Below are 22,717 nucleotides of genomic sequence, written 5' to 3'. Positions count from 1 at the left end.
GCCACCGCATGCCGAAACAGCTTTTGTTCGGCCGGATCGAGGGGGCTAAACGGGCGCGGCACGGGCTAGAGAAGAGATGGAGTGATGTGGTACAGGAGGACGTGGAACTGAATGGACTTGCCGATGACTGGTACCAGCGGTGTCAAGATCGGCCTCTGTGGAGGAGGTTCTTGAAGGATGCTACTGGGCAGTTGGAGGCAGTCGCCCTCCAACAACAACGGAGGGCGGAGGAGCGACGCTCACAACAACGAGCGGAGCGCCGGGTGGCTAAAGCACAGCAGGTTGGCACAGTAGGGGGCCCAGGTGGTGCATCAGCCAGTCATCTCAGTCAGTCGACCCGTGGCACCTGGGTCTGCCCCGTGACCTCCTGCCAGCGGGCGTTCGACACTTCACGTGGCCTCAAGGTGCACATAGCCTGGCACAAGCGTCGTGGTGACGTCACTGCCGCTTAGTGGTGAATGGCGGTTGTTGTTGTGTGTAACTGTGTGTGTGTCTGTAACTGTGTGTGTGTAACTGTGTGTGTGTGTTTAAGCGTGTGTGTGTAAGCGTGTGTGTAAGCGTGTATGTGTGTGTGTAAGCGTGTGTGTGTAAGCGTGTGTGTAAGCGTGTATGTGTGTGTGTAAGCGTGTGTGTGTGTGTGTGTAAGCGTGTGTGTGTAAGCGTGTGTGTGTGTGTAAGCGTGTGTGTGTAAGCGTGTGTGTGTGTGTGTAAGCGTGTGTGTGTGTGTAAGCGTGTGTGTGTGTGTAAGCGTGTAAGCGTGTGTAAGCGTGTAAGCGTGTGTGTGTAAGCGTGTGTGTGTGTAAGCGTGTGTATGTAAGCGGGTGTGTGTGCGTGTGTGTGTGTGTAAGCGTGTGTGTGTGTGTGTAAGCGTGTGTGTGTGTGTGTAAGCGTGTAAGCGTGTGTGTGTGTAAGCGTGCGTGTGTAAGCGTGTGTGTGTAAGCGTGTGTGTGTGTGCGCGGTGCATCGGTAGAGTGAAATGGTGATTGCCGGTTCTCGGACCCCCATGCTAAATGGCTCAGCTCCGTTCGACATTGGCGCCGCCACCACCACCACCGCCACCACCACCACCGCCACCACCGCCACCACCGCCCCTCTCAACCACAATCTGAGCGATCCGTTTGACGAGACGCTGAGATTCCTCACCGCAGAATCGCCCGGTACGTAAGTTGTGACCTGGAGAATCGTTTGTAGTCCCACATCGTACGCACGTAGTGTGATCCTCGCGTGTCCACGTGACGTGTCCACGTGACGTGTACACGTAGCCAACTGTGCAAACTTAACACAACAACAACATCAACACAACAACAACAACTTCAACAACACAACATCAACAACAACACAACATCAACACAACAACATCAACAACACAACAACAACACAACATCAGCAACAACACAACATCAGCAACAACACAACATCAACAACATCAACAACACAACATCAACAACACAACATCAACAACAACACAACATCAACAACATCAACAACACAACAACATCAACAACAACACAACAACAACATCAACAACAACATCAACAACATCAACAACACAACAACATCAACAACACAACATCAACAAGAACACAACAACAACACAACAACAACACAACAACATCAACAACACATCAACAACACAACAACAACAACAACACCATCAACAACACAACAACATCAACAACATCAACAACACAACAACAACACAACAACATCAACAACAACATCAACAACACAACAACAACACAACAACATCAACAACAACATCAACAAGAACAACACAACAACAACATCAACAACACAACAACACAACAACAACATCAACAACATCAACAACACAACAACATCAACAAGAACAACACAACAACATCAACAACACAACAACATCAACACAACAACAACATCAACAACACAACAACAACACAACATCAACACAACAACATCAACACAACAACATCAACACAACAACACCAACAACACAACAACATCAACAACAACACCAACACAACAACATCAACAACACAACAACATCAACAACATCAACAACACAACAACATCAACAACACAACAACATCAACAACACAACAACAACACAACAACACAACATCACAACAACAACACAACAACATCCACAACACAACAACACAACATCAACAACACAACAACACAACAACAACACAACAACACAACAACAACACAACAACATCAACAACACAACAACATCAACAACACAACAACAACATCAACAACACAACAACAACAACAAAACAACATCAACAACAACATCCACAACACAACAACACAACATCAACAACACAACAACACAACAACAACACAACAACACAACAACAACACAACAACATCAACAACACAACAACATCAACAACACAACAACACAACAACAACATCAACAACACAACAACAACAAAACAACATCAACAACAACATAAACAACACAACGACACAACATCAACAACACAACAACAACACAACCACAACAACAACACAACATCAACAACAACACAACAACATCAACAACACAACAACAACACAACAACAACACAACAACACAACAACATCAACAACAACAACACAACAACACCAACAACATCAACAACATCAACAGGCAGCCATTGTAAAGAAGTGACTGTCAGTGTCGACACAGAGAGACATCAAAGCAGAGATCCTTCGCTTGAACCAACGTTGTTATTATTGATCATTGTTCTTATTGATCGATGTGATTATTGATCAATGTGACTATTGATCGATGTGATTATTGATCGTTATTCTTATTGATCGATGTGCTTATTGATCATCGTGACTGTTGATCAATGTGCTTATTGATTTGTGTGCTTATTGAGCGTTGTTCTTATTGATCGATGTGCTTATTGATCATGGTGATTGTTGATCATCGTGACTGTTGATCAATGTGCTTATTGATTTGTGTGCTTATTGATCGTTGTTCTTATTGATCGATGTGCTTATTGATCATCGTGACTATTGATCAATCTGCTTATTGATTTGTGTGCTTATTGAGCGTTGTTCTTATTAATCGATGTCCTTATTGATCATTGTGATTGTTGATCAATCTGCTTATTGATGTGTGTGCTTATTGATCGTTGTGCTTATTTATCGATTTGCTTGTTGGTCGATGTGCTTATTGATCCGTGTGCATATTGATCAATGTACTTATTGATGGGTGAGCTTATTGATGCTTGCGTTTATGGACCGTTGTGCTTATTGATCTGTGCGCTTATTTATCGTTGTGTTTATTGATCGATGTTCATATTGCTTAATGTGCTTATTGATCAACGTGCTTATATATCGATGTGCAAATGCACCGATGTGCTTATCGATCATTGTGCTTATCGATCATTGTGCTTATGGGTGAGTGGGTGAGTGAGTGGATGGGTGGGTGGGTGAGTGGGTGGTTGGGTGAGTGAGTGGGTGGGTGGGTGGGTGAGTGGGTGAGTGGGTGGGTGGGTGAGTGAGTGAGTGAGCGAGTGGGTGGATGGGTGGGTGGGTGACTGGGTGAGTGAGTGGGTGGGTGGGTGAGTGAGTGGGTGGTTGGGTGAGTGAGTGGGTGGTTGGTTGGGTGAGTTAGTGGATGGGTGGGTGGGTGAGTGAGTGGGTGGTTGGGTGAGTGAGTGGGTGGGTGGGTGAGTGGGTGGGTGGTTGGGTGAGTGAGTGGGTGAGTGAGTGGATGGGTGGGTGGGTGAGTGGGTGGTTGGGTGAGTGAGTGGGTGAGTGAGTGGATGGGTGGGTGGGTGGGTGAGTGGGTGGTTGGGTGAGTGAGTGCGTAAGTGAGTGGATGGGTGGGTGGGTGAGTGGGTGGGTGGGTGGGTGAGTGAGTGAGTGATTGAGTGGGTGAGTGAATGGGTGGGTGGGTGAGTGCGTGGGTGGGTGAGTGGGTGAGTGGGTGGGTGACTGAGTGGGTGGTTGGGTGAGTGAGTGGATGGTTGGGTGAGTGAGTGGGTGAGTGATGGATGGGTGGGTGGGTGAGTGGGTGGGTGGGTGGGTGAGTGAGTGGGTGGGTGGGTGAGTGAGTGGGTGGGTGGGTGAGTGAGTGGGTGGATGGGTGGGTGCGTGAGTGGGTGGTTGGGTGAGTGAGTGGATGGGTGGGTGGGTGAGTGAGTGGGTGAGTGAGTGGGTGAGTGAGTGGGTGAGTGAGTGGGTGAGTGGGTGAGTGAGTGGGTGAGTGAGTGGATGGGTGGGTGGGTGAGTGAGTGGATGGGTGGGTGGGTGAGTGAGTGGGTGGGTGGGTGAGTGGGTGGGTGGGTGAGTTGGTGGGTGGGTGGTTGGGTGAGTGAGTGAGTGGGTGAGTGAGTGGGTGGGTGGGTGAGTGGGTGGTTGGGTGGGTGAGTGAGTGGGTGGGTGAGTGGGTGGGTGTTTGGGTGAGTGAGTGAGTGGGTGAGTGAGTGGATGGGTGGGTGGGTGAGTGGGTGGGTGAGTGGGTGGTTGGGTGAGTGAGTGAGTGGGTGAGTGAGTGGATGGGTGGGTGGGTGGGTGAGTGGGTGGTTGGGTGAGTGAGTGGGTGGGTGGGTGGGTGAGTGAGTGAGTGAGAGGGTGGGTGGGTGGGTGAGTGAGAGGGTGGGTGGGTGAGTGGGTGGGTGAGTGAGTGGGTGGGTGGGTGAGTGAGTGGGTGGGTGAGTGAGTGGGTGGTTGAGTGAGTGAGTGAGTGGGTGGGTGGGTGAGTGAGTGGGTGAGTGGGTGGGTGGGTGAGTGAGTGAGTGGGTGATTGAGTGAGTGGGTGGGTGGGTGAGTGAGTGGGTGGGTGAGTGGGTGAGTGGGTGGGTGGGTGAGTGAGTGGGTGAGTGAGTGAGGGAGTGGGTGAGTAAGTGAGTGGGTGGGTGGGTGAGTAGGTGAGTGAGTGAGTGGGTGAGTGAGTGAGTGGGTGAGTGGGTGGGTGGGTGAGTGAGTTAGTGGGTGAGTGGGTGAGTGGGTGAAGTGAGTAGGTGAGTGAGTGGGTGGGTGAGTGGGTGAGTGGGTGGGTGAGTGAGTGAGTGAGTGTATGAGTGAGTGGGTGGGTGAGTGGGTGGGTGGGTGAGTGGGTGGGTGAGTGAGTGGGTGAGTGAGTGAGTGTGTGAGTGAGTGGGTGGGTGAGTGGGTGGGTGGGTGAGTGGGTGGGTGAGTGAGTGGGTGAGTGAGTGGGTGAGTAGGTGAGTGAGTGAGTGGGTGAGTGAGTGGATGGGTGAGTGGGTGGGTGGGTGAGTGGGTGGGTGAGTGAGTGGGTGAGTGAGTGGGTGAGTGAGTGGGTGAGTAGGTGAGTGAGTGAGTGGGTGAGTAGGTGAGTGAGTGAGTGGGTGAGTGAGTGAGTGAGTGGGTGAGTGAGTAGGTGGGTGAGTGAGTAGGTGGGTGGGTGAGTGAGTAGGTGGGTGGGTGAGTGAGTAGGTGGGTGGGTGGGTGAGTGGGTGAGTGGGTGAGTGGGTGGGTGGGTGAGTGGGTGAGTGAGTGAGTGGGTGAGTGAGTGAGTGGGTGAGTGAGTGGGTGGGTGAGTGGGTGGGTGGGTGAGTGAGTGGGTGAGTGAGTGGGTGAGTAGGTGAGTGAGTGAGTGGGTGAGTGAGTGAGTGAGGGGGTGAGTGAGTAGGTGGGTGAGTGAGTAGGTGGGTGGGTGAGTGAGTAGGTGGGTGGGTGAGTGAGTAGGTGGGTGAGTGGGTGAGTGGGTGAGTGGGTGAGTGGGTGGGTGAGTGAGTGGATGAGTGAGTGAGTGAGTGGTTGAGTGGGTGGGTGGGTGAGTGAATGAGTGAGTGGGTGATTGAGTGAGTGGGTGAGTAGGTGATTGAGTGAGTAGGTGAGTAGGTGAGTGAGTGAGTAGGTGAGTGGGTGAGTGAGTAGGTGAGTGAGTGAGTGGATGAGTGAGTGAGTGAGTGGGTGAGAGTCTGAGTGAGTGGTGAGTGAGTGGGTGGGTGAATGAGTGAGTGGGTGAGTAGGTGATTGAGTGAGTAGGTGAGTGAGTGAGTAGGTGAGTAGGTGAATGAGTGAGTAGGTGAGTGGGTGAGTGGGTGAGTGAGTAGGTGAGTGAGTGAGTGGGTGAGTGAGTGAGTGAGTGGGTGAGAGTCTGAGTGAGTGGTGAGTGAGTGGATGGGTGAATGAGTGAGTGGGTGAGTAGGTGATTGAGTGAGTAGGTGAGTGAGTGAGTGGGTGAGTGGGTGAGTGAGTGAGTGAGTGGGTGAGTAGGTGAGTGAGTGGGTGAGTAGGTGAGTGGGTGAGTGGGTGAGTGAGTGAGTGGGTGAGTGAGTGAGTGGGTGAGTGAGTAGGTGGGTGGGTGAGTGAGTGGGTGAGTGAGTGAGTGGGTGAGTGAGTAGGTGGGTGGGTGAGTGAGTGGGTGAGTGAGTGCGTGGGTGTATGGGTGAGTGAGTGGATGAGTGAGTGAGTGAGTGCGTGGGTGTATGGGTGAGTGAGTGAGTGGATGAGTAAGTGAGTGGTGAGTGATTGAGTAGGTGAGTGGGTGAGTGAGTGGTGAGTGAGTGAGTGGTGAGTGAGTGGTGAGTGGGTGAGTGGGTGGGTGAGTGAGTGAGTGGGTGAGTGAGTGAGTAAGTGAGTAGGTGAGTGAGTGATTGGGTGAGTAGGTGAGTGAGTGGGTGAGTAGGTGAGTGAGTGAGTGAGTGGGTGAGTGCATGCCACGCCTCACTCCTCCTGAACTTGCTCGATCTAGTTTCAAGTGAAACGTCGAATGTGCTCCCTCGCTCGCCAGAATTGCGACCAAAACCCCCTGGCTGTGAGGGTCGCCCTCTGGCCCACTCTGGTGGCGGGTTCAGCTGAAACACCACCACAGCACCACGTGACAATGGGGCGCCACAGTGGCTAGGAGATGTTAACCACCTCGCCTGGTACACAGGAGGTCGTGGGTTCGATCCCGACCCCTGATTATGCCTGCTGATGCTGCCCCAGTATGCGTGGAGTCTGTGTCTCTCTGCGCGTGGCTGTGTGCGATGCTTCTGCAGATGCCGCTATGATTTGTGATGTCCACGTGGTCACTGCTGAGCACAGCAGACCAATGGGGGCCTTACAGCTCGTCACGTGTTCATAGTTTTGTTTTAGTGTGGGTCTCTGTGGGTCTCTGTGGGTGTCTGTGGGTCTCTGTGGGTCTCTGTGGGTCTCTATGAGTATGGGTCTCTATGAGTGTGGTTCTTTATGGGTCTCTGTGGGTCTCTATGAGTGTGGGTCTCTATGAGTGTGGGTCTCTATGAGTGTGGGTCTCTATGAGTGTGGTTCTCTATGGGTCTCTGTGGGTCTCTATGAGTATGGGTCTCTATGAGTGTGGGTCTCTATGAGTGTGGGTCTCTATGAGTGTGGGTCTCTATGAGTGTGGGTCTCTATGGGTTTCTGTGGGTCTCTATGGGTCTCTAAGAGTGTGGGTCTCTATGGGTCTCTATGAGTGTGGGTCTCTATGGGTCTCTGTGGGTCTCTATGACTATGGGTCTCTATGGGTCTCTATGGGTCTCTGTGTGTTTCTGTGGGTCTCTATGACTATGGGTCTCTATGGGTTTCTATGGGCTCTGTGGGTTTCTGAGTGTGGGTCTCTATGAGTGTGGGTCTCTATGGGTCTCTATAGGTCTCTGTGGGTCTCTATGACTATGGGTCTCTATGGGTCTCTGTGGGTCTCCATGACTATGGGTCTCTATGGGTCTCTATAGGTCTCTGTGGATCTCTATGAGTGTGGGTCTCTATAGGTCTTTGTGGGCCTGTGTAGGTCTCTGTGGGTGTCTGTGGGTCGCTATGGGTCTCTGTGTGTCTCTATGAGTATGGGTCTCTGTGCTTATGGGTGAGTGGGTGAGTGAGTGGATGGGTGGGTGGGTGAGTGGGTGGTTGGGTGAGTGAGTGGGTGGGTGGGTGGGTGAGTGGGTGAGTGGGTGGGTGGGTGAGTGAGTGAGTGAGCGAGTGGGTGGATGGGTGGGTGGGTGACTGGGTGAGTGAGTGGGTGGGTGGGTGAGTGAGTGGGTGGTTGGGTGAGTGAGTGGGTGGTTGGTTGGGTGAGTTAGTGGATGGGTGGGTGGGTGAGTGAGTGGGTGGTTGGGTGAGTGAGTGGGTGGGTGGGTGAGTGGGTGGGTGGTTGGGTGAGTGAGTGGGTGAGTGAGTGGATGGGTGGGTGGGTGAGTGGGTGGTTGGGTGAGTGAGTGGGTGAGTGAGTGGATGGGTGGGTGGGTGAGTGGGTGGTTGGGTGAGTGAGTGCGTAAGTGAGTGGATGGGTGGGTGGGTGAGTGGGTGGGTGGGTGGGTGAGTGAGTGAGTGATTGAGTGGGTGAGTGAATGGGTGGGTGGGTGAGTGCGTGGGTGGGTGAGTGGGTGAGTGGGTGGGTGACTGAGTGGGTGGTTGGGTGAGTGAGTGGATGGTTGGGTGAGTGAGTGGGTGAGTGATGGATGGGTGGGTGGGTGAGTGGGTGGGTGGGTGGGTGAGTGAGTGGGTGGGTGGGTGAGTGAGTGGGTGGGTGGGTGAGTGAGTGGGTGGATGGGTGGGTGCGTGAGTGGGTGGTTGGGTGAGTGAGTGGATGGGTGGGTGGGTGAGTGAGTGGGTGAGTGAGTGGGTGAGTGAGTGGGTGAGTGAGTGGGTGAGTGAGTGGGTGAGTGAGTGGGTGAGTGGGTGAGTGAGTGGGTGAGTGAGTGGATGGGTGGGTGGGTGAGTGAGTGGATGGGTGGGTGGGTGAGTGAGTGGGTGGGTGGGTGAGTGGGTGGGTGGGTGAGTTGGTGGGTGGGTGGTTGGGTGAGTGAGTGAGTGGGTGAGTGAGTGGGTGGGTGGGTGAGTGGGTGGTTGGGTGGGTGAGTGAGTGGGTGGGTGAGTGGGTGGGTGTTTGGGTGAGTGAGTGAGTGGGTGAGTGAGTGGATGGGTGGGTGGGTGAGTGGGTGGGTGAGTGGGTGGGTGAGTGGGTGGTTGGGTGAGTGAGTGAGTGGGTGAGTGAGTGGATGGGTGGGTGGGTGAGTGGGTGGTTGGGTGAGTGAGTGGGTGGGTGGGTGGGTGAGTGAGTGAGTGAGAGGGTGGGTGGGTGGGTGAGTGAGAGGGTGGGTGGGTGAGTGGGTGGGTGAGTGAGTGGGTGGGTGGGTGAGTGAGTGGGTGGGTGAGTGAGTGGGTGGTTGAGTGAGTGAGTGAGTGGGTGGGTGGGTGAGTGAGTGGGTGAGTGGGTGGGTGGGTGAGTGAGTGAGTGAGTGGGTGATTGAGTGAGTGGGTGGGTGGGTGAGTGAGTGGGTGGGTGAGTGGGTGAGTGGGTGGGTGGGTGAGTGAGTGGGTGAGTGAGTGAGTGAGTGGGTGAGTAAGTGAGTGGGTGGGTGGGTGAGTAGGTGAGTGAGTGAGTGGGTGAGTGAGTGAGTGAGTGGGTGAGTGGGTGGGTGGGTGAGTGAGTTAGTGGGTGAGTGGGTGAGTGGGTGAAGTGAGTAGGTGAGTGAGTGGGTGGGTGAGTGGGTGAGTGGGTGGGTGAGTGAGTGAGTGAGTGTGTGAGTGAGTGGGTGGGTGAGTGGGTGGGTGGGTGAGTGGGTGGGTGAGTGAGTGGGTGAGTGAGTGAGTGAGTGTGTGAGTGAGTGGGTGGGTGAGTGGGTGGGTGGGTGAGTGGGTGGGTGAGTGAGTGGGTGAGTGAGTGGGTGAGTAGGTGAGTGAGTGAGTGGGTGAGTGAGTGGATGGGTGAGTGGGTGGGTGGGTGAGTGGGTGGGTGAGTGAGTGGGTGAGTGAGTGGGTGAGTAGGTGAGTGAGTGAGTGGGTGAGTAGGTGAGTGAGTGAGTGGGTGAGTGAGTGAGTAGGTGGGTGAGTGAGTAGGTGGGTGGGTGAGTGAGTAGGTGGGTGGGTGAGTGAGTAGGTGGGTGGGTGGGTGAGTGGGTGAGTGGGTGAGTGGGTGGGTGGGTGAGTGGGTGAGTGAGTGAGTGGGTGAGTGAGTGGGTGGGTGAGTGGGTGGGTGGGTGAGTGAGTGGGTGAGTGAGTGGGTGAGTAGGTGAGTGAGTGAGTGGGTGAGTGAGTGAGTGAGGGGGTGAGTGAGTAGGTGGGTGAGTGAGTAGGTGGGTGGGTGAGTGAGTAGGTGGGTGGGTGAGTGAGTAGGTGGGTGAGTGGGTGAGTGGGTGAGTGGGTGAGTGGGTGGGTGAGTGAGTGGATGAGTGAGTGAGTGAGTGGTTGAGTGGGTGGGTGGGTGAGTGAATGAGTGAGTGGGTGATTGAGTGAGTGGGTGAGTAGGTGATTGAGTGAGTAGGTGAGTAGGTGAGTGAGTGAGTAGGTGAGTGGGTGAGTGAGTAGGTGAGTGAGTGAGTGAGTGGATGAGTGAGTGAGTGAGTGGGTGAGAGTCTGAGTGAGTGGTGAGTGAGTGGGTGGGTGAATGAGTGAGTGGGTGAGTAGGTGATTGAGTGAGTAGGTGAGTGAGTGAGTAGGTGAGTAGGTGAATGAGTGAGTAGGTGAGTGGGTGAGTGGGTGAGTGAGTAGGTGAGTGAGTGAGTGAGTGGGTGAGTGAGTGAGTGAGTGGGTGAGAGTCTGAGTGAGTGGTGAGTGAGTGGATGGGTGAATGAGTGAGTGGGTGAGTAGGTGATTGAGTGAGTAGGTGAGTGAGTGAGTGGGTGAGTGGGTGAGTGAGTGAGTGAGTGGGTGAGTAGGTGAGTGAGTGAGTGGGTGAGTAGGTGAGTGGGTGAGTGGGTGAGTGAGTGAGTGGGTGAGTGAGTAGGTGGGTGGGTGAGTGAGTGGGTGAGTGAGTGAGTGGGTGAGTGAGTAGGTGGGTGGGTGAGTGAGTGGGTGAGTGAGTGCGTGGGTGTATGGGTGGGTGAGTGAGTGAGTGGATGAGTAAGTGAGTGGTGAGTGATTGAGTAGGTGAGTGGGTGAGTGGGTGGGTGAGTGAGTGAGTGGGTGAGTGAGTGAGTAAGTGAGTAGGTGAGTGAGTGATTGGGTGAGTAGGTGAGTGAGTGGGTGAGTAGGTGAGTGAGTGAGTGAGTGGGTGAGTGCATGCCACGCCTCACTCCTCCTGAACTTGCTCGATCTAGTTTCAAGTGAAACGTCGAATGTGCTCCTTCGCTCGCCAGAATTGCGACCAAAACCCCCTGGCTGTGAGGGTCGCCCTCTGGCCCACTCTGGTGGCGGGTTCAGCTGAAACACCACCACAGCACCACGTGACAATGGGGCGCCACAGTGGCTAGGAGATGTTAACCACCTCGCCTGGTACACAGGAGGTCGTGGGTTCGATCCCGACCCCTGAGTATGCCTGCTGATGCTGCCCCAGTATGCGTGGAGTCTGTGTCTCTCTGCGCGTGGCTGTGTGCGATGCTTCGCCAGATGCCGCTATGATTTGTGATGTCCACGTGGTCACTGCTGAGCACAGCAGACCAATGGGGGCCTTACAGCTCGTCACGTGTTCATAGTTTAGTTTTAGTGTGGGTCTCTGTGGGTGTCTGTGGGTCTCTATGAGTATGGGTCTCTGTGGGTCTCTGTGGGCATGTGTGGTTGTTTGTGTGTCTCTGTGGGTGTCTGTGGGTCTCTATGGGTCTCTGTGGGTCTCTATGAGTATGGGTCTCTATGTGTCTCTGTGGGTCTCTATGGGTCTCTGTGGGTTTCTGTGGGTCTCTATGACTATGGGTCTCTATGAGTGTGGTTCTCTATGGGTCTCTGTGGGTCCCTATGAGTGTGGGTCTCTATGAGTGTGGGTCTCTATGAGTGTGGGTCTCTATGAGTGTGGTTCTCTATGGGTCTCTGTGGGTCTCTATGAGTATGGGTCTCTATGAGTGTGGGTCTCTATGAGTGTGGGTCTCTATGAGTGTGGGTCTCTATGAGTGTGGGTCTCTATGGGTTTCTGTGGGTCTCTATGGGTCTCTATGAGTGTGGGTCTCTATGGGTCTCTATGAGTGTGGGTCTCTATGGGTCTCTGTGGGTCTCTATGACTATGGGTCTCTATGGGTCTCTATGGGTCTCTGTGTGTTTCTGTGGGTCTCTATGACTATGGGTCTCTATGGGTTTCTATGGGCTCTGTGGGTTTCTGAGTGTGGGTCTCTATGAGTGTGGGTCTCTATGGTCTCTATAGGTCTCTGTGGGTCTCTATGACTATGGGTCTCTATGGGTCTCTGTGGGTCTCCATGACTATGGGTCTCTATGGGTCTCTATAGGTCTCTGTGGATCTCTATGAGTGTGGGTCTCTATAGGTCTTTGTGGGCCTGTGTAGGTCTCTGTGGGTGTCTGTGGGTCGCTATGGGTCTCTGTGTGTCTCTATGAGTATGGGTCTCTGTGCTTATGGGTGAGTGGGTGAGTGAGTGGATGGGTGGGTGGGTGAGTGGGTGGTTGGGTGAGTGCGTGGGTGGGTGGGTGGGTGAGTGGGTGAGTGGGTGGGTGGGTGAGTGAGTGAGTGAGCGAGTGGGTGGATGGGTGGGTGGGTGACTGGGTGAGTGAGTGGGTGGGTGGGTGAGTGAGTGGGTGGTTGGGTGAGTGAGTGGGTGGTTGGTTGGGTGAGTTAGTGGATGGGTGGGTGGGTGAGTGAGTGGGTGGTTGGGTGAGTGAGTGGGTGGGTGGGTGAGTGGGTGGGTGGTTGGGTGAGTGAGTGGGTGAGTGAGTGGATGGGTGGGTGGGTGAGTGGGTGGTTGGGTGAGTGAGTGGGTGAGTGAGTGGATGGGTGGGTGGGTGAGTGGGTGGTTGGGTGAGTGAGTGCGTAAGTGAGTGGATGGGTGGGTGGGTGAGTGGGTGGGTGGGTGGGTGAGTGAGTGAGTGATTGAGTGGGTGAGTGAATGGGTGGGTGGGTGAGTGCGTGGGTGGGTGAGTGGGTGAGTGGGTGGGTGACTGAGTGGGTGGTTGGGTGAGTGAGTGGATGGTTGGGTGAGTGAGTGGGTGAGTGATGGATGGGTGGGTGGGTGAGTGGGTGGGTGGGTGGGTGAGTGAGTGGGTGGGTGGGTGAGTGAGTGGGTGGGTGGGTGAGTGAGTGGGTGGATGGGTGGGTGCGTGAGTGGGTGGTTGGGTGAGTGAGTGGATGGGTGGGTGGGTGAGTGAGTGGGTGAGTGAGTGGGTGAGTGAGTGGGTGAGTGAGTGGGTGAGTGAGTGGGTGAGTGGGTGGAGTGAGTGGGTGAGTGAGTGGATGGGTGGGTGGGTGAGTGAGTGGATGGGTGGGTGGGTGAGTGAGTGGGTGGGTGGGTGAGTGGGTGGGTGGGTGAGTTGGTGGGTGGGTGGTTGGGTGAGTGAGTGAGTGGGTGAGTGAGTGGGTGGGTGGGTGAGTGGGTGGTTGGGTGGGTGAGTGAGTGGGTGGGTGAGTGGGTGGGTGTTTGGGTGAGTGAGTGAGTGGGTGAGTGAGTGGATGGGTGGGTGGGTGAGTGGGTGGGTGAGTGGGTGGTTGGGTGAGTGAGTGAGTGGGTGAGTGAGTGGATGGGTGGGTGGGTGAGTGGGTGGTTGGGTGAGTGAGTGGGTGGGTGGGTGGGTGAGTGAGTGAGTGAGAGGGTGGGTGGGGGGTGAGTGAGAGGGTGGGTGGGTGAGTGGGTGGGTGGTGAGTGGGTGGGTGGGTGAGTGAGTGAGTGGGTGAGTGAGTGGGTGGTTGAGTGAGTGAGTGAGTGGGTGGGTGGGTGAGTGAGTGGGTGAGTGGGTGGGTGGGTGAGTGAGTGAGTGAGTGGGTGATTGAGTGAGTGGGTGGGTGGGTGAGTGAGTGGGTGGGTGAGTGGGTGAGTGGGTGGGTGGGTGAGTGAGTGGGTGAGTGAGTGAGTGAGTGGGTGAGTAAGTGAGTGGGTGGGTGGGTGAGTGAGTGAGTGGGTGAGTGAGTGAGTGAGTGGGTGAGTGGGTGGGTGGGTGAGTGAGTTAGTGGGTGAGTGGGTGAGTGGGTGAAGTGAGTAGGTGAGTGAGTGGGTGGGTGAGTGGGTGAGTGGGTGGGTGAGTGAGTGAGTGAGTGTGTGAGTGAGTGGGTGGGTGAGTGGGTGGGTGGGTGAGTGGGTGGGTGAGTGAGTGGGTGAGTGAGTGAGTGAGTGTGTGAGTGAGTGGGTGGGTGAGTGGGTGGGTGGGTGAGTGGGTGGGTGAGTGAGTGGGTGAGTGAGTGGGGGAGTAGGTGAGTGAGTGAGTGGGTGAGTGAGTGGATGGGTGAGTGGGTGGGTGGGTGAGTGGGTGGGTGAGTGAGTGGGTGAGTGAGTGGGTGAGTAGGTGAGTGAGTGAGTGGGTGAGTAGGTGAGTGAGTGAGTGGGTGAGTGAGTGAGTAGGTGGGTGAGTGAGTAGGTGGGTGGGTGAGTGAGTAGGTGGGTGGGTGAGTGAGTAGGTGGGTGGGTGGGTGAGTGGGTGAGTGGGTGAGTGGGTGGGTGGGTGAGTGGGTGAGTGAGTGAGTGGGTGAGTGAGTGGGTGGGTGAGTGGGTGGGTGGGTGAGTGAGTGGGTGAGTGAGTGGGTGAGTAGGTGAGTGAGTGAGTGGGTGAGTGAGTGAGTGAGGGGGTGAGTGAGTAGGTGGGTGAGTGAGTAGGTGGGTGGGTGAGTGAGTAGGTGGGTGGGTGAGTGAGTAGGTGGGTGAGTGGGTGAGTGGGTGAGTGGGTGAGTGGGTGGGTGAGTGAGTGGATGAGTGAGTGAGTGAGTGGTTGAGTGGGTGGGTGGGTGAGTGAATGAGTGAGTGGGTGATTGAGTGAGTGGGTGAGTAGGTGATTGAGTGAGTAGGTGAGTAGGTGAGTGAGTGAGTAGGTGAGTGGGTGAGTGAGTAGGTGAGTGAGTGAGTGAGTGGATGAGTGAGTGAGTGAGTGGGTGAGAGTCTGAGTGAGTGGTGAGTGAGTGGGTGGGTGAATGAGTGAGTGGGTGAGTAGGTGATTGAGTGAGTAGGTGAGTGAGTGAGTAGGTGAGTAGGTGAATGAGTGAGTAGGTGAGTGGGTGAGTGGGTGAGTGAGTAGGTGAGTGAGTGAGTGAGTGGGTGAGTGAATGAGTGAGTGGGTGAGAGTCTGAGTGAGTGGTGAGTGAGTGGATGGGTGAATGAGTGAGTGGGTGAGTAGGTGATTGAGTGAGTAGGTGAGTGAGTGAGTGGGTGAGTGGGTGAGTGAGTGAGTGAGTGGGTGAGTAGGTGAGTGAGTGAGTGGGTGAGTAGGTGAGTGGGTGAGTGGGTGAGTGAGTGAGTGGGTGAGTGAGTGAGTGGGTGAGTGAGTAGGTGGGTGGGTGAGTGAGTGGGTGAGTGAGTGAGTGGGTGAGTGAGTAGGTGGGTGGGTGAGTGAGTGGGTGAGTGAGTGCGTGGGTGTATGGGTGAGTGAGTGGATGAGTGAGTGAGTGAGTGCGTGGGTGTATGGGTGGGTGAGTGAGTGAGTGGATGAGTAAGTGAGTGGTGAGTGATTGAGTAGGTGAGTGGGTGAGTGAGTGGTGAGTGAGTGAGTGGTGAGTGAGTGGTGAGTGGGTGAGTGGGTGGGTGAGTGAGTGAGTGGGTGAGTGAGTGAGTAAGTGAGTAGGTGAGTGAGTGATTGGGTGAGTAGGTGAGTGAGTGGGTGAGTAGGTGAGTGAGTGAGTGGGTGAGTGCATGCCACGTCTCACTCCTCCTGAAGTTGCTCGATCTAGTTTCAAGTGAAACGTCGAATGTGCTCCCTCGCTCGCCAGAATTGCGACCAAAACCCCCTGGCTGTGAGGGTCGCCCTCTGGCCCACTCTGGTGGCGGGTTCAGCTGAAACACCACCACAGCACCACGTGACAATGGGGCACCACAGTGGCTAGGAGATGTTAACCACCTCGCCTGGTACACAGGAGGTCGTGGGTTCGATCCCGACCCCTGAGTATGCCTGCTGATGCTGCCCCAGTATGCGTGGAGTCTGTGTCTCTCTGCGCGTGGCTGTGTGCGATGCTTCGCCAGATGCCGCTATGATTTGTGATGTCCACGTGGTCACTGCTGAGCACAGCAGACCAATGGGGGCCTTACAGCTCGTCACGTGTTCATAGTTTAGTTTTAGTGTGGGTCTCTGTGGGTGTCTGTGGGTCTCTATGAGTATGGGTCTCTGTGGGTCTCTGTGGGCATGTGTGGTTGTTTGTGTGTCTCTGTGGGTATCTGTGAGTGTCTGTGGATCTCTGTGAGTCTCTGTGGGTCTCTGTGGGTCTCTATGGGTCTCTGTGGGTCTCTGTGGGTCTCTATGGGTCTCTGTGGGTCTCTATGGGTCTCTGTGGGTCTCTCTGGGTCTCTGTGAGTGTGGGTCTCTGTGGGTCTCTATGAGTATGGGTCTCTGTGGGTCTCTATGAGTCTCTATGGGTCTCTGGGGGTCTCTATGGGTCGCTGTGGGTCTCTATGGGTCTCTGAGTGTGGGTCTCTATGAGTCTCTATGGGTCTCTGGGGGTCTCTATGGGTCGCTGTGGGTCTCTATGGGTCTCTGAGTGTGGGTCTCTATGAGTCTCTATGGGTCTCTGGGGGTCTCTATGGGTCGCTGTGGGTCTCTATGGGTCTCTATGGGTCTCTGTGGGTCTCTATGGGTCTCTGTGGGTCTCTCTGGGTCTCTGTGAGTGTGGGTCTCTGTGGGTCTCTATGAGTATGGGTCTCTGTGGGTCTCTATGAGTCTCTATGGGTCTCTGGGGGTCTCTATGGGTCGCTGTGGGTCTCTATGGGTCTCTGAGTGTGGGTCTCTATGGGTCTCTGTTGGTTTCTGTGGGTCTCTATGACTATGGGTCTCTATGACTATGGGTTTCTGTGGGTCTTTGTGGGTCTGTGTGCGTCTCTATGAGTGTGCGTCTCTATGAGTGTGGGTCTCTATGAGTGTGGGTCTCTATGGGTCTCTGTGGGTCTCTATGGGTCTCTATGGGTCTCTGTGGGTCTCTGTGAATGTGGGTCTCTGTGGGTCTCTATGAGTATGGGTCTCTGTGGGTCTCTATGGGTCTCTATGGGTCTCTGGGGGTCTCTATGGGTCGCTGTGGGTCTCTATGGGTCTCTGGGTGTGGGTCTCTATGAGTCTCTGTGGGTCTCTATGAGTATGGGTCTCTATGGGTCTCTGTGGGTCTCTATGACTATGGGTCTCTATGTGTCTCTGTGGGTCTCTATGGGTCTCTGTGGGTTTCTGTGGGTCTCTATGACTATGGGTCTCTATGACTATGGGTTTCTGTGGGTCTTTGTGGGTCTGTGTGCGTCTCTATGAGTGTGCGTCTCTATGAGTGTGGGTCTCTATGAGTGTGGGTCTCTATGGGTCTCTGTGGGTTTCTGTGGGTCTCTGTGGGTCTCTATGGGTTTCTGTGGGTCTCTATGGGTTTCTATGGGCTCTGTGGGTTTCTGTGGGTCTCTATGAGTGTGGGTCTCTATGAGTGTGGGTCTCTGTGGGTCTCTGTGGGTTTCTATGAGTGTGGGTCTCTATGGGTCTCTATGGGTCTCTATGGGTCTCTGTGGGTTTCTGTGGGTCTCTATGAGTGTGGGTCTCTATGGGTCTCTGTGGGTCTCTATGACTATGGGTCTCTATGGGTCTCTATGGGTCTCTGTGTGTTTCTGTGGGTCTCTATGACTATGGGTCTCTATGGGTTTCTATGGGCTCTGTGGGTTTCTGAGTCTGGGTCTCTATGAGTGTGGGTCTCTATGGGTCTCTATAGGTCTCTGTGGGTCTCTATGACTATGGGTCTCTATGGGTCTCTATAGGTCTCTGTGGGTCTCTATGACTATGGGTCTCTGTGGGTCTCTGTGGATCTCTATGAGTGTGGGTCTCTATGGGTCTCTGTGGGTCTCTGTGACTATGGGTCTCTATGGGTCTCTGTGGGTCTCTATGACTATGGGTCTCTATGTGTCTCTGTGGGTTTTTAATAACTCTGGGTTTCTGTGGGTTTCTGTGGGTCTCTATGGGGCTTTGTGGGTCTCTATGGGTCTCTATGGGTCTCTGTGGGTCTCTATGGGTCTCTGTGGGTCTCTGTGGGTCTCTATGGGTCTCTGTGGGTCTCTGTGAATGTGGGTCTCTGTGGGTCTCTATGAGTATGGGTCTCTGTGGGTCTCTATGGGTCTCTATGGGTCTCTGGGGGTCTCTATGGGTCGCTGTGGGTCTCTATGGGTCTCTGGGTGTGGGTCTCTATGAGTCTCTGTGGGTCTCTATGAGTATGGGTCTCTATGGGTCTCTGTGGGTCTCTATGACTATGGGTCTCTATGTGTCTCTGTGGGTCTCTATGGGTCTCTGTGGGTTTCTGTGGGTCTCTATGACTATGGGTCTCTATGACTATGGGTTTCTGTGGGTCTTTGTGGGTCTGTGTGCGTCTCTATGAGTGTGCGTCTCTATGAGTGTGGGTCTCTATGAGTGTGGGTCTCTATGGGTCTCTGTGGGTTTCTGTGGGTCTCTGTGGGTCTCTATGGGTTTCTGTGGGTCTCTATGGGTTTCTATGGGCTCTGTGGGTTTCTGTGGGTCTCTATGAGTGTGGGTCTCTATGAGTGTGGGTCTCTGTGGGTCTCTGTGGGTTTCTATGAGTGTGGGTCTCTATGGGTCTCTATGGGTCTCTATGGGTCTCTGTGGGTTTCTGTGGGTCTCTATGAGTGTGGGTCTCTATGGGTCTCTGTGGGTCTCTATGACTATGGGTCTCTATGGGTCTCTATGGGTCTCTGTGTGTTTCTGTGGGTCTCTATGACTATGGGTCTCTATGGGTTTCTATGGGCTCTGTGGGTTTCTGAGTCTGGGTCTCTATGAGTGTGGGTCTCTATGGGTCTCTATAGGTCTCTGTGGGTCTCTATGACTATGGGTCTCTATGGGTCTCTATAGGTCTCTGTGGGTCTCTATGACTATGGGTCTCTGTGGGTCTCTGTGGATCTCTATGAGTGTGGGTCTCTATGGGTCTCTGTGGGTCTCTGTGACTATGGGTCTCTATGGGTCTCTGTGGGTCTCTATGACTATGGGTCTCTATGTGTCTCTGTGGGTTTTTAATAACTCTGGGTTTCTGTGGGTTTCTGTGGGTCTCTATGGGGCTTTGTGGGTCTCTATGGGTCTCTATGGGTCTCTGTGGGTCTCTATGTGTCTCTGTGGGTCTCTATGTGTTTCTGTAGATCTCTATGGGTCTCTATGGGTCTCTGTGGGTCTCCATGGATCTCTATTGGTCTGTGTGGGTCTCTTTGGGTCTCTGTGGGTCTCTATGGGTGTCTATGAGTCTCTGTGGGTGTGGGTCTCTGTGGGTCTCTATGGGTCTCTATGAGTCTCTATGGGTGTCTGTGGGTCTCTGTGGGTCTCTATGAGTCTCTGTGGGTGTGGGTCTCTATGGGTGTCTATGGGTGTCTGTGGGTCTCTATGGGTGTCTATGAGTCTCTGTGGGTGTGGGTCTCTATGGGTGTCTATGGGTGTCTGTGGGTCTCTGTGGGTGTCTGTAGGTCTCTGTGGGTGTGGGTCTCTGTGGGTCTCTATGGGTCTCTATGGGTCTCTATGGGTGTCTGTGGGTCTCTGTGGGTCTCTATGGGTCTCTATGGGTGTCTGTGGGTCTCTGTGGGTCTCTATGGGTCTCTATGGGTGTGGGTCTCTGTGGGTCTCTATGGGTCTCTATGGGTGTCTATGGGTGTCTGTGGGTGTCTGTGGGTCTCTATGGGTGTCTATGGGTGTGGGTCTCTGTGGGTCTCTATGGGTCTCTATGGGTGTCTATGGGTGTCTGTGGGTGTCTGTAGGTCTTTATGAGTCTCTGTGGGTGTGGGTCCCTATGGGTGTCTATGGGTGTCTGTAGGTCTCTATGAGTCTCTGTGGGTGTGGGTCTCTATGAGTCTCTGTGGGTGTGGGTCTCTATGAGTCTCTGTGGGTGTCTGTGGGTCTCTATGGGTGTCTATGAGTCTCTGTGGGTGTGGGTCTCTATGGGTGTCTATGGGTGTCTGTGGGTCTCTATGGGTGTCTATGAGTCTCTGTGGGTGTGGGTCTCTATGGGTCTCTATGGGTGTCTATGAGTCTCTGTGGGTGTGCGTCTCTATGGGTCTCTATGGGTGTCTATGAGTCTCTGTGGGTGTCTGTGGGTCTCTATGGGTGTGGGTCTCTATGGGTGTCTATGGGTGTCTATGGGTGTCTATGAGTCTCTGAGTCTCTATGGGTGTCTATGGGTGTCTATGGGTCTCTATGGGTGTCTATGGGTCTCTGAGTCTCTATGGGTGTCTATGGGTGTCTATGGGTGTCTGAGTTTCTATGGGTGTCTATGGGTGTCTATGGGTCTCTATGGGTGTCTATGGGTCTCTGAGTCTCTATGGGTGTCTATGAGTCTCTGTGGGTGTGGGTCTCTATGGGTGTCTATGAGTCTCTGTGGGTGTCTGTGGGTCTCTATGGGTGTCTATGAGTCTCTGTGGGTGTGGGTCTCTATGGGTGTCTATGGGTGTCTGTGGGTCTCTATGGGTGTCTATGAGTCTCTGTGGGTGTGGGTCTCTATGGGTCTCTATGGGTGTCTATGAGTCTCTGTGGGTGTGGGTCTCTATGGGTCTCTATGGGTGTCTATGAGTCTCTGTGGGTGTCTGTGGGTCTCTATGGGTGTCTATGAGTCTCTGTGGGTGTCTGTGGGTCTCTATGGGTGTGGGTCTCTATGGGTGTCTATGGGTGTCTATGGGTGTCTATGAGTCTCTGAGTCTCTATGGGTGTCTATGGGTGTCTATGGGTCTCTATGGGTGTCTATGGGTCTCTGAGTCTCTATGGGTGTCTATGGGTGTCTATGGGTGTCTGAGTCTCTATGGGTGTCTATGGGTGTCTATGGGTCTCTATGGGTGTCTATGGGTCTCTGAGTCTCTATGGGTGTCTGAGTCTCTGTGGGTGTGGGTCTCTATGGGTGTCTATGGGTGTCTATGGGTCTCTATGGGTGTCTATGAGTCTCTGTGGGTGTCTGTGGTTCTCTATGGGTGTCTATGGGTGTCTATGAGTCTCTGTGGGTGTGGGTCTCTATGGGTGTCTATGAGTCTCTGTGGGTGTCTGTGGGTCTCTATGGGTGTCTATGAGTCTCTATGGGTGTGGGTCTCTATGGGTGTCTATGGGTCTCTATGGGTCTCTATGGGTGTCTATGAGTCTCTATGGGTGTGGGTCTCTATGGGTGTCTATGGGTCTCTATGGGTCTCTATGGGTGTCTATGAGTCTCTGTGGGTGTCTGTGGGTCTCTATGGGTGTCTATGAGTCTCTATGGGTGTGGGTCTCTATGGGTGTCTATGGGTCTCTATGGGTCTCTATGGGTGTCTATGAGTCTCTATGGGTGTGGGTCTCTATGGGTGTCTATGGGTCTCTATGGGTCTCTATGGGTGTCTATGAGTCTCTATGGGTGTGGGTCTCTATGGGTGTCTATGGGTCTCTATGGGTCTCTATGGGTGTCTATGAGTCTCTGTGGGTGCGAGTGACTTTGTCTCTCTTCCGGCCTTTGTCTCTTCCGCAGAGGTGAGGAGACTCCCAGACGGCAGGAAGCACCACGGGAAGAAACCCTAAGCCTCACCACTCCCTCACCACCACCTCACCACCACCTCACCACCACCCCTCACCATCACCTCACCACCACCTCACCATCACCTCACCACTCCCTCACCACCACCTCACCACCACCTCACCACCACCTCACCGCTCGCTCACCACCACCGCTCACCACCACCATCACCTCACCACCCCCTCACCATCACCGCTCACCACCCCCTCACCACCACCCCCTCTCGCTCACCACCCCCTCACCACCACCCCCGCTCACCACCACCACCCCCTCTCGCTCACCACCACCTCTCACTCACCACCACCCCTCACTCACCACCACCCCCTCTCGCTCACCACCACCCCCTCACCATCACCGCTCACCACCACCCCCTCTCACTCACCACCCCTGCCCGCTCACCACCCCCTCTCACTCACCACCCCCGCTCACCACCCCCGCTCACCACCCCCTCTCACTCACCACCCCCGCTCACCACCCCCGCTCACCACCACCCCCGCCCGCTCACCCGGCGGCCGGAGCAAGAGACTCGACTCTGGAGCCCCGTGATTCGTCCGTCGGTCGTCACGTGACACGTTTGCTTGGCCGTGATTGGCCCGCGTTGGGACTCAGGCCAGTGCTCAACTGCTGGCTCAGGAGGCGGACAAAGCAGCCGGGGAGGGGGAGGAGCTTAACGGGGTGGGGGCGGAGTCGAGTGACGGCGCCGGCCAATCACGCGGAGACTTTCCCAATACAAGGGCAGCTTACGAACATTCGACTTATGAACATTCGACTTACGAACTTTGAGATAATTAAACATTCCCCGTGTGCCCATTTGCAGCCTGTGCGGACCGAGAGTCGTAAGTTCAACCGCTGCGCATTAGATGGCAGTGATGGCATCTACATCTACAGAACGTGAAGAACCAGTGGCATCTACAGAACGTGAAGAACCAGTGGCATCTACATCTACAGAACGTGAAGAACCAGTGGCATCTACAGAACGTGAAGAACCAGTGGCATCTACATCTGCAGAACCCATATAGACCCATAGAGACCCATAGACTCATGCAGAGACACCCATAGACTCACTCACACAGAGACTAATAGATTCACACAGAGATCCGTAGACTCACCAGATAGAGACCCATAGACTCACACAGATACCCATCGACTCACAAAGGGACCCATAGACTCCCATAGAGACCCAAAGATTCATTGCAAGAGACCCATAGACTCACTACACAGAGACCCATAGACTCACTCACACAGAGACCCATAGACTCACTCACACAGAGACCCACAGACTCACCACACAGAGACCCACAGACTCACCACACAGAGACCCACAGACTCACCACACAGAGACCTACAGACTCACCACACAGAGACCCACAGACTCACCACACAGAGACCCATAGACTCACTCACACAGAGACCCACAGACTCACCACACAGAGACCCACAGACTCACCACACAGAGACCTACAGACTCACCACACAGAGACCCACAGACTCACCACACAGAGACCC

The 22,717-nt window shown here is 54.3% G+C and overlaps 1 protein-coding gene across 2 annotated transcripts in view; it reads left to right on the top strand.

Annotated features, from left to right (window-relative positions):
* The window catches only part of LOC142908111 (uncharacterized), a 38,828-nt gene that overhangs the window by 15,996 nt on the left and 115 nt on the right, over positions 1 to 22,717 (top strand). The window contains exons 5-6 of one of the 2 annotated variants that reach the window (XM_076058362.1): positions 971 to 1,157; positions 21,167 to 22,717. The exon at positions 21,167 to 22,717 is cut by the window's right edge and continues 115 nt beyond it. In XM_076058362.1, coding sequence (XP_075914477.1) covers positions 971 to 1,157; positions 21,167 to 21,216 — 237 coding nt within the window. In that variant the 3' untranslated portion in view covers positions 21,217 to 22,717. The remainder of the gene's footprint in view (positions 1 to 970; positions 1,158 to 21,166) is intronic. The other variant, XM_076058363.1, reaches the window with a different exon arrangement.

The sequence above is a fragment of the Petromyzon marinus genome, assembly GCF_048934315.1.
Source record: "Petromyzon marinus isolate PM22_M1 ecotype Great Lakes invasive population chromosome 70 unlocalized genomic scaffold, UKy_Petmar_22M1.pri1.0 chr70_unloc.4, whole genome shotgun sequence".
NCBI classification, from domain to species: Eukaryota; Metazoa; Chordata; class Hyperoartia; order Petromyzontiformes; family Petromyzontidae; genus Petromyzon; species Petromyzon marinus.
This window is presented reverse-complemented; position numbering and strand designations above follow the sequence as displayed.